General features: G+C 31.9%; 2 protein-coding genes across 3 annotated transcripts in view; one reads left to right on the forward strand and one right to left on the reverse strand.

The window, feature by feature from the left end:
• The window catches only part of LOC127714719 (uncharacterized), a 52,129-nt gene extending 41,007 nt beyond the window's left edge, over positions 1–11,122 (reverse strand). Inside the window, exons 1-2 of one of the 2 annotated variants that reach the window (XM_052220772.1) lie at positions 10,930–11,122; positions 8,354–8,414 (exon numbers count right to left, since the gene is read on the reverse strand). In XM_052220772.1, the coding sequence (XP_052076732.1) occupies positions 8,354–8,404 (51 nt within the window). In that variant the 5' untranslated portion in view covers positions 8,405–8,414; positions 10,930–11,122. Of the gene's footprint in view, positions 1–8,353; positions 8,415–10,847 lie in introns of both variants that reach the window. The other variant, XM_052220771.1, reaches the window with a different exon arrangement.
• Positions 1–12,160, forward strand: part of LOC127714726 (uncharacterized) — a 216,948-nt gene that overhangs the window by 112,343 nt on the left and 92,445 nt on the right. The window lies entirely within an intron of this gene.

A 12,160-nucleotide genomic window follows, 5' to 3' on the forward strand; every position in this document is an offset into this window, starting at 1 on the left:
CCGTACGGTCTTCAACTATGAGCAAAACCCATACTGCATATCAAGCTATAAAAGGCCCCGAAATGACAAATGTAAAACAGGAAGAGCTTGATACTCCGCAATAAGTATATGGTAAACAGGGAGTTATAGAAACTGAATATGAAAACAAACAACACGCTTTAGCATGTCAAGCTTTAGCATGTTCACAAATTTCCCTAGAATCCCTACAAAATTGCGACGAAAATGTCATACATGGTCATTATGCTTAGAATATATAAGTATATAATTTATGGTTAACAGGAAGTTTGATGAGCGATAAATCTGAAACTGCACCACAAGGTATAGCATGCTGAAATGAAGCCTGAAATGAAATTTTAGTAAACTATTATTTGTAGTTCCTGAGAGTGATTCAAAGTAAAAATGCGAATCAATTTGAGAAATTGCAAGAGTTAAATGTAGTGGACAATTATACACTAGAAGTGTGTACACTGTGTATCACCACCACCGGATATAGGTACCCGTGGCCTGGTTCTCAGTTCATTGTCTAAGAAAAACAACATTACTGTACACATACCAGCGTATAACTATGTCATAGAGTCATTTTAGACCTCATTTTATATTTTTGTGAAAATTTAGTTTTCAGCAAAAAAGAATAAGTTTAAGATATTTTATTTATTTAAAGTCCATTTCGAATCTGCAGTATTGATTAAAAGTATTTTTGTTTTATATTCGTTCATTATTGTTGAAGGAAATCATTTTTATATTCTCGATATATTTAAGATAAAAAGTTCTAATTTAATAGATATTTACTTTGGCATTTGTCACTTTAGATTTTCTCTTTGTTAGGCATTATTTTTTATCAATTTAAGATGTTTAGCGACAAGCTAAGTGGACACAATTAGACATGTTTTTTACTAAGTCTTTTGTCCTTTAAACACAAACAAGTTGTTGTGTAAACAACATATGTCTAGGTAACCTGGTCAATTAGGGTTCTTTGTTCTGTGCAGCAAAGACCTTTCCACGCCCCTTTTTACCCCAAATTATCAGGGTAACTAAGTGGCTCGGGTGTTTAACGAACCTGATTGGTCGAACCTGAAACAGTAACGCAAAATCGAACAAGTGAATTTCGGTCTCAAAAGTGGCACTTTCTCATTCGCTTTTGAAGATACAAGTTCTAAAACCTATATCACTGTGTTTGTTATAACTGTTTTCAGGTGAGTCAAGTATTTTAATTATTCAAAGTTAATATGTTTCTTTCATTATTTTATTCAATTGAATCATGAAACTTTGTAAAGTTTCGTTTCCATTTCATTTAGTAAAGTTGAAGTTAAATATCTATGAGTTCTGCAAGTAAAGAAGTTAAGATCAAATTGTTGTTTCTCGATCAGTGTAAATAGATGTATATATGTTCAAAAAAAGGTTGGTTTATTCTTCACAAACTTTCTGTACTCAAGGGTATTTTTAAACGCATTATAGAATTTAGTTTTACGCTCGCATGTTGGAAATGATAATTTTAACTTATCGCTTGTTTATACTTAATAAGAATTAAGGTCAGTTCTGCAAGGGTAAGATTTCAATTATTTTAATAAACGCTTTATGCGTAATTTCCACATGTGTAGGCTAATTTAATAAGAAATTATTTATCGTAAACTATTCTTGTTGTTTAGCCCTATATTATTACGAGTCATGAATTTTTGATACAAAGCAAGCATATATATTTTTAAAGCTAGTTTCCCCATTTCATATTATATTGTTTAATATTTATATTATTTGAATATTCACGATTATTTTCGTAATGCTAAGTTTGTCTCGATTTCGAATATTTCTCAACCAATGCTCATCGTCGGAATTGATTATTTTTGGGTTAATAGGTTTTTATATAGTTTAAGTTTTTACTAGCGCAATATATGCTCTACCATGATTATAATTCGAAAGATAAAAGAATTCAACATGTTTATTCATGTCCATTGTTAAGATATTATGCATTCAATACTTTATGCTGTTCAGCACATGCTTTAAGCTCCGTTAGGTTCAAATATTAGGTCTCGCATTATGCTCATACATTTAAGATTTAGTCCGCATCTTGCTCATATATTTGAATGCTAAATAAGCTTTTATTTATAAGAAATATTATAAGCATCCGTGTTCGTCAGTTAAAATGTATATGCTCATGCATTAGCGTAAAGTTTGTATACCAAAGATATTAATTGATCAATTATATTGTAAAATCATATGAATTATATGTTTCTATTATTTGCATTATATACTATTATATTGTTATTAATTATATGACTTTCTCATGCGCTTTTGAAGATACAAGTTCTAAAACCTACTTCACTGTGTTTGTTATAACTGTTTTCAGGCCCTTGCTCATCCCCCTAAGTCCGCAAGGTGTGCTGTTGGTTAAGTCCAACCATAACAGACAAACAACAGACCATACAACCCAGAAACCCAATACTGATAACTGTCGGAGTCCCTTAAGATCCAGAATACAATTCTGATAACTGGTGGAGGACCCGGGCAGTTATCAGTATTGGGTTTCTGGGTTGTATGGGACCACATTACTAACAGATCTCACTAACATAGGCAACATGCTCAGAAGCAAAGTGGACCAGTTTCAGGCAGCAGTCCAAAGTTTGGTCGAAGGGCGGATCTCACCATTCTTATTGCCAAAACATACTTTAACACAAGCTCTGCACAAAATCCAAACTATCTTAACAAATTCATACTCAGGATTCTACTTAACACAACCTCACCCATCCTATTACTATACTAATTCAAATTTCATGTTTATGCGTAACCACTCTAAACTTTTCATTACCCTTCGTTTTCCTATATCTTCACTCACTCACCCTCTTCGTCTTTACAAGATATTGTCACTTCCTGTTCCTGTAAATAATTCTCTCAAGCATGCAACTAAGTTACTAGATCTACCTGATTTCTTTGCTATAACCCACCAGCATGACTATTATTTACATATCTCAGCTAACGAACTAAGTAACTGCAAGCATGAATCAATAATCACGTGCAATTTTAACAAGGCACACATACCAACGCATGTTCCACAATGCACTATTGGATTGTTCAATAACGACATCAACCAGGTTTCACAATTCTGTGATTTCCGTTTTTTTGAAAAACCATTTGACCCATGATATCATTGAATTGACTTCCACGTCAGTATTGGTGTATCAAAGTGATTCACTTGCACTTAATTGCCCAGGTAAACAAACCACTTTACCTGGTTGCAAGTTCTGTGTTATTCATTTACCGTGCAAGTGTTCACTGTCTACAGTATATATTGTGTGATTTGTTTTTTTTTTATTGTGTTTATTTAAATATGTTTATTGATTTCTAAAATGTATTATTACTATTTTTCCAGAAAAAAAATTTCGTTCAAGATTTCGGGACGAAATCAGCTGAAGTAGAGGGGAGTTGTCATAGAGTCATTTTAGACCTCATTTTATATTTTTGTGAAAATTTAGTTTTCAGCAAAAAAGAATAAGTTTAAGATATTTTATTTATTTAAAGTCCATTTCGAAGCTGCAGTATTGATTAAAAGTATTTTTGTTTTATATTCGTTCATTATTGTTGAAGGAAATCATTTTTATATTCTCGATATATTTAAGATAAAAAGTTCTAATTTAATAGATATTTACTTTGGCATTTGTCACTTTAGATTTTCTCTTTGTTAGGCATTATTTTTTATCAATTTAAGATGTTTAGCGACAAGCTAAGTGGACACAATTAGACATGTTTTTTACTAAGTCTTTTGTCCTTTAAACACAAACAAGTTGTTGTGTAAACAACATATGTCTAGGTAACCTGGTCAATTAGGGTTCTTTGTTCTGTCCAGCAAAGACCTTTCCACGCCCCTTTTTACCCCAAATTATCAGGGTAACTAAGTGGCTCGGGTGTTTAACGAATCTGATTGGTCGAACCTGAAACAGTAACGCAAAATCGAACAAGTGAATTTCGGTCTCAAAAGTGGCACTTTCTCATGCGCTTTTGAAGATACAAGTTCTAAAACCTATATCACTGTGTTTGTTATAACTGTTTTCAGGTGAGTCAAGTATTTTAATTATTCAAAGTTAATATGTTTCTTTCATTATTTTATTCAATTGAATCATGAAACTTTGTAAAGTTTCGTTTCCATTTCATTTAGTAAAGTTGAAGTTAAATATCTATGAGTTCTGCAAGTAAAGAAGTTAAGATCAAATTGTTGTTTCTCGATCAGTGTAAATAGATGTATATATGTTCAAAAAAAGGTTGGTTTATTCTTCACAAACTTTCTGTACTCAAGGGTATTTTTAAACGCATTATAGAATTTAGTTTTACGCTCGCATGTTGGAAATGATAATTTTAACTTATCGCTTGTTTATACTTAATAAGAATTAAGGTCAGTTCTGCAAGGGTAAGATTTCAATTATTTTAATAAACGCTTTATGCGTAATTTCCACATGTGTAGGCTAATTTAATAAGAAATTATTTATCGTAAACTATTCTTGTTGTTTAGCCCTATATTATTACGAGTCATGAATTTTTGATACAAAGCAAGCATATATATTTTTAAAGCTAGTTTCCCCATTTCATATTATATTGTTTAATATTTATATTATTTGAATATTCACGATTATTTTCGTAATGCTAAGTTTGTCTCGATTTCGAATATTTCTCAACCAATGCTCATCGTCGGAATTGATTATTTTTGGGTTAATAGGTTTTTATATAGTTTAAGTTTTTACTAGCGCAATATATGCTCTACCATGATTATAATTCGAAAGATAAAAGAATTCAACATGTTTATTCATGTCCATTGTTAAGATATTATGCATTCAATACTTTATGCTGTTCAGCACATGCTTTAAGCTCCGTTAGGTTCAAATATTAGGTCTCGCATTATGCTCATACATTTAAGATTTAGTCCGCATCTTGCTCATATATTTGAATGCTAAATAAGCTTTTATTTATAAGAAATATTATAAGCATCCGTGTTCGTCAGTTAAAATGTATATGCTCATGCATTAGCGTAAAGTTTGTATACCAAAGATATTAATTGATCAATTATATTGTAAAATCATATGAATTATATGTTTCTATTATTTGCATTATATACTATTATATTGTTATTAATTATATGACTTTCTCATGCGCTTTTGAAGATACAAGTTCTAAAACCTACTTCACTGTGTTTGTTATAACTGTTTTCAGGCCCTTGCTCATCCCCCTAAGTCCGCAAGGTGTGCTGTTGGTTAAGTCCAACCATAACAGACAAACAACAGACCATACAACACAGAAACCCAATACTGATAACTGTCGGAGTCCCTTAAGATCCAGAATACAATTCTGATAACTGGTGGAGGACCCGGGCAGTTATCAGTATTGGGTTTCTGGGTTGTATGGGACCACATTACTAACAGATCTCACTAACACAGGCAACATGCTCAGAAGCAAAGTGGACCAGTTTCAGGCAGCAGTCCAAAGTTTGGTCGAAGGGCGGATCTCACCATTCTTATTGCCAAAACATACTTTAACACAAGCTCTGCACAAAATCCAAACTATCTTAACAAATTCATACTCAGGATTCTACTTAACACAACCTCACCCATCCTATTACTATACTAATTCAAATTTCATGTTTATGCGTAACCACTCTAAACTTTTCATTACCCTTCGTTTTCCTATATCTTCACTCACTCACCCTCTTCGTCTTTACAAGATATTGTCACTTCCTGTTCCTGTAAATAATTCTCTCAAGCATGCAACTAAGTTACTAGATCTACCTGATTTCTTTGCTATAACCCACCAGCATGACTATTATTTACATATCTCAGCTAACGAACTAAGTAACTGCAAGCATGAATCAATAATCACGTGCAATTTTAACAAGGCACACATACCAACGCATGTTCCACAATGCACTATTGGATTGTTCAATAACGACATCAACCAGGTTTCACAATTCTGTGATTTCCGTTTTTTGAAAAACCATTTGACCCATGATATCATTGAATTGACTTCCACGTCAGTATTGGTGTATCAAAGTGATTCACTTGCACTTAATTGCCCAGGTAAACAAACCACTTTACCTGGTTGCAAGTTCTGTGTTATTCATTTACCGTGCAAGTGTTCACTGTCTACAGTATATATTGTGTGATTTGTTTTTTTTTTATTGTGTTTATTTAAATATGTTTATTGATTTCTAAAATGTATTATTACTATTTTTCCAGAAAAAAAATTTCGTTCAAGATTTCGGGACGAAATCAGCTGAAGTAGAGGGGAGTTGTCATAGAGTCATTTTAGACCTCATTTTATATTTTTGTGAAAATTTAGTTTTCAGCAAAAAAGAATAAGTTTAAGATATTTTATTTATTTAAAGTCCATTTCGAAGCTGCAGTATTGATTAAAAGTATTTTTGTTTTATATTCGTTCATTATTGTTGAAGGAAATCATTTTTATATTCTCGATATATTTAAGATAAAAAGTTCTAATTTAATAGATATTTACTTTGGCATTTGTCACTTTAGATTTTCTCTTTGTTAGGCATTATTTTTTATCAATTTAAGATGTTTAGCGACAAGCTAAGTGGACACAATTAGACATGTTTTTTACTAAGTCTTTTGTCCTTTAAACACAAACAAGTTGTTGTGTAAACAACATATGTCTAGGTAACCTGGTCAATTAGGGTTCTTTGTTCTGTCCAGCAAAGACCTTTCCACGCCCCTTTTTACCCCAAATTATCAGGGTAACTAAGTGGCTCGGGTGTTTAACGAATCTGATTGGTCGAACCTGAAACAGTAACGCAAAATCGAACAAGTGAATTTCGGTCTCAAAAGTGGCACTTTCTCATGCGCTTTTGAAGATACAAGTTCTAAAACCTATATCACTGTGTTTGTTATAACTGTTTTCAGGTGAGTCAAGTATTTTAATTATTCAAAGTTAATATGTTTCTTTCATTATTTTATTCAATTGAATCATGAAACTTTGTAAAGTTTCGTTTCCATTTCATTTAGTAAAGTTGAAGTTAAATATCTATGAGTTCTGCAAGTAAAGAAGTTAAGATCAAATTGTTGTTTCTCGATCAGTGTAAATAGATGTATATATGTTCAAAAAAAGGTTGGTTTATTCTTCACAAACTTTCTGTACTCAAGGGTATTTTTAAACGCATTATAGAATTTAGTTTTACGCTCGCATGTTGGAAATGATAATTTTAACTTATCGCTTGTTTATACTTAATAAGAATTAAGGTCAGTTCTGCAAGGGTAAGATTTCAATTATTTTAATAAACGCTTTATGCGTAATTTCCACATGTGTAGGCTAATTTAATAAGAAATTATTTATCGTAAACTATTCTTGTTGTTTAGCCCTATATTATTACGAGTCATGAATTTTTGATACAAAGCAAGCATATATATTTTTAAAGCTAGTTTCCCCATTTCATATTATATTGTTTAATATTTATATTATTTGAATATTCACGATTATTTTCGTAATGCTAAGTTTGTCTCGATTTCGAATATTTCTCAACCAATGCTCATCGTCGGAATTGATTATTTTTGGGTTAATAGGTTTTTATATAGTTTAAGTTTTTACTAGCGCAATATATGCTCTACCATGATTATAATTCGAAAGATAAAAGAATTCAACATGTTTATTCATGTCCATTGTTAAGATATTATGCATTCAATACTTTATGCTGTTCAGCACATGCTTTAAGCTCCGTTAGGTACAAATATTAGGTCTCGCATTATGCTCATACATTTAAGATTTAGTCCGCATCTTGCTCATATATTTGAATGATAAATAAGCTTTTATTTATAAGAAATATTATAAGCATCCGTGTTCGTCAGTTAAAATGCATATGCTCATGCATTAGCGTAAAGTTTGTATACCAAAGATATTAATTGATCAATTATATTGTAAAATCATATGAATTATATGTTTCTATTATTTGCATTATATACTATTATATTGTTATTAATTATATGACTTTCTCATGCGCTTTTAAAGATACAAGTTCTAAAACCTACTTCACTGTGTTTGTTATAACTGTTTTCAGGCCCTTGCTCATCCCCCTAAGTCCGCAAGGTGTGCTGTTGGTTAAGTCCAACCATAACAGACAAACAACAGACCATACAACCCAGAAACCCAATACTGATAACTGTCGGAGTCCCTTAAGATCCAGAATACAATTCTGATAACTACCTGGATACCTATATGTTGGTATATGTACAGTAATGTAGTTTTTCTTAGATATTGAACAGAGAACCAGGCCAAGGATACCTATATCCAGTGGTGATGATACACAGTGGTGTATATCTTGTACATGTCAAAGGTCGTCTAATATCTCCAAAGCAGACGTTAACATACTTACAAAGAGTAGACGAAACCATTTTAAGCTATACATGTTGTATTTTTCACCCATAATTGTAAAACTGAAAGACAAAATTAAATTCTGATTCCATAAATTATAATTTTACATCGTGTCATGGAACATAGATAATATTTCAACTAAACTACAATATAAAACATCAATTTATAACCTATGATAAAATATAACAATCAAATCTCATGAGGTCTTGTATGATTAGATATATGTGTAAGTTATGAGACGACAATATCAGATATATGATCAGATATATAGGTGTAAGTTATGAGACGACAATATCTTATTTATGAAACCGTAATAAATAATTATTTTTGCCTTTTCTCCTACGACTCTTATTCTAAAAAGGGCAACTAGATTTAATTAAACAGGAATATCTCAAATGTACCAGATGCAGTATACTTTTCGAAGATATTTAATAGTTATGAATTTGGAATGAAATTAATACATTATTGCTGCTTTTGTATGACATTATGAATCGCTTAACTATTAGGTCACACTGTCTGAACCACAACAACGCCTAAAGTCAACGTTATATAGTGTGATAAAGCGGGCATATTGTATTTAGGTGTAAATTATTATATTACAGTGTTGAGTGTATCATGTGTATACAGACAAGACTTGAGAACATTTCTGATGAACACTCAAGGAAACGTATTATATTGTATTTGTCTGTCATACATTTTTGTTGGTGTAAGTAGACCATCATTACAATAAGAAAATGTGTACCAAAGCATTCACACAAAAAATTACTATAAACGTGTACAACCATGATTATTGTTTCATTATATAAACAGTAAATACATTGATTTTATAACGTGTCTGCTAGTAAGGTAATATTTTCAGTAAGAAGCCATAACATATGAATGGTTATTATTATGTATTACTGGGTTGCTGTCTCATTGACGTATCTCTATAACCAGTAGTTTTTTTGCCCTGCTATATTAACTCAAACAAATCTTGGACACACAGGATCTGTATACCTATGCATATGAGACATATGAGAAACACGGACCCAGGAAAAACTGGAACAGAAATTCTCAGATATTCTGAATCTACAATGCACCATATTGAGATCCCGTAAAACGGGAAATAGAACTACAATGCAGCATATTTCAAGTTTAAACTGGAAAATAAATATGGATAGAAGGTCATTAAACCAGTCCTAGTAATAATCAATTCTTTCTTGTCTACCATAACATTATGTAGTTAATGGAAACATACATTGCAGATATATAGTAGGTATACAACAGGTTATTATACTATATAGATCATTTGCAATGTCTAATAAGGACTAGCTGGGCCTTATAATTGTCATATTGGTCACATGTCCATTTTTGCCGAAAAAGTTTTAACCTCTTTAAAATATGTAGAGTATATCCTAAATGAATCAAATAAAGGAGGGGCACATGTTCTATGAATATAGTGAATGCATTGTCCAAAGTTTGAAAGCTCTAAGGTTAAAAACTGTGGGAGGAGTTCCTTGCACAAAATGGGTACCCTATTTTCACGCTCGCCTGAATGTCCATCGATCGGCCCACCCGCAAGCTCGACTTTCATCATCTTATATACAGTTTTGCATTGAGTACAACCCGTCAAACAGTTTTGACCTCGAGTTCACCCCTCTTAAATTAAAGGTCCGACGAAATTGATTTGGAAAACGCAAAAATTACAAATACCAAGTATTTATTGTAGTTTAAATTTACAAAGGTGGACAGGGATTTTGTTTCTCCCATCCCCGACTCCTTTCTCTCGGCTCCCCTTCTATCCTTTCTTGAGGATCCATTTCTTTTCTGGAATCATCTTGCCTCCTTTCAGTGTTCCAAGCGGCCGACACATATTATGGAATTTATAATATTCATCCTCACGAAATAAATCTCATGGAATATTCTTTCCATAAGGAATATTTACAATATTGTTTATGATAATGTTTCAACGATGACATGTGTTATAATGGAAAAACTAAACGTTGACACGTCGACGTTTATATATATAACGGTTAAAAGCTCAATAGAGCATGTGTTATGTACTTGTTTGTATAATATGCCGACTCTAAATATTATTAAGCTTATTTGTTATTTGAATTCATTATTTATTAATATTATCATGATAATTATATATCTTTTCGTAACACTTTTAACTACACACCTGTGAACATTTAAACAACCTTTACACATGTTACACAAGCCTTGTAGAATGTAAACAACTAGTCATTTATGATAATATATAATAGATATATATAATAATCAGTGCTATTTATTTGTCTGTAAAGTGTTAAGGTAATAACCTATACATTCTCTTCATATTACTTATCACTAGGGATATTGGTTTTCGTAGCTCCGTATCGCGCCCATTTCCAACCCAATTATAGTATTACGTTTTAACTACGCACTCATTTGCCGCGTGCCTACTGATGGGGTGATCTTGAATTTGATGTACCATATTTATCACGTCAAAATTATAATAATTAAATCATACTTACCAATTTTAAGATGTTATACCGTTTATGGAGCATCAAATGTTTTTAAATATCCAAATATTAAAAGTCATACTATAATACTAACTAAACGTATGAATATTATCGCCGTGCACACTGCCGGTTTGTCAAGTCGTACCATATCTGTTTCTAATTTTAAAACAGGATTTTTCCGTAATAACTGGGTGACTTCAAATTATTCGACTTTTAGCGTTCCTGGTGCAGATAAACCAGAAAAGCGCTTCGGATGCATGAAATTTGTTTTTGTTTGTGACAGCGTTGACAATTAATAACGTTAGAAAGTTAGTAAAAACAACGCTTCATTAAATCTAAAAGAGAACATTATAAGTAAATAACGTGAGAGGTGTACATCAAACTATTTTTAGAAATGAATAATATGTACTTGCATTTTACTGCATTTCTAGAAAATTGATATTAACAAGTCAATTGTACACACGATCGTTTTATGAACAGAAGAATGTTACAGAACGATTAGAACTTATTGACTCTTTTATGTAAATAATTTCCGATAAAATAAAAAGAAAATGATCGCAACAACTGTTTAAAAAATGTAGGTTACTATTTGAGAGGGGCTGACACATTTTGTATCCTCTATTTCCAACATCCCCACTTTTTTTCTCCCATAGTATATCCCGGAACCCACTTGTTTTACCCCTATATCACACATCTCATAGTTTTTCTTTCCCTCTATTTGAAATTTGTAGTTCAGCTCACACACACACACACAAACACACACATATATATATATATATATATAAAAGTCTAAATTGAAAACAACGTTCAAACCTATGATTGCGTTGGATAAAAACCGCAATTTTTATACTTGGCATGTAAAACAAATTGCTTGGTATAGGGGTCTAAATACAGCACAAACAACAATTTCCAAAAGACCCAAAAAAGTGAAAAAGTCTATTTTAACAAAACGCATTTGACTAACAGGTCGAACAACTGATGTTCTTAAACCCTGCTGACTGCCATTGGCGATTGCCAAATAAATTGATCACCAGATCTAACAAAATGGATCTTAATATTAATTTAATACCAAACAGAAAACAATAAACGCGTGGAAAAGATGGTATACCACGAACATGAGGTGCAAAAATTTGTACACCATATCCGGATTTCGACAATTAATGTCTCTTCAGTGATGTTAGGGATCGAAACGGTATTTGGAAGGCCATATAATTCACCTCAATTTAGGAAAGACTCTTGAATTTTAAAGAGTCCAAATAGGATGAACGGATCATATAAACCCGAAGGAAAATATAATACAAGCCCAAACGAAAAAATATATAAAA

Source organism: Mytilus californianus, unplaced genomic scaffold (assembly GCF_021869535.1).
Source record: "Mytilus californianus isolate M0D057914Y unplaced genomic scaffold, xbMytCali1.0.p SCAF_9, whole genome shotgun sequence".
NCBI lineage: Eukaryota > Metazoa > Mollusca > Bivalvia > Mytilida > Mytilidae > Mytilus > Mytilus californianus.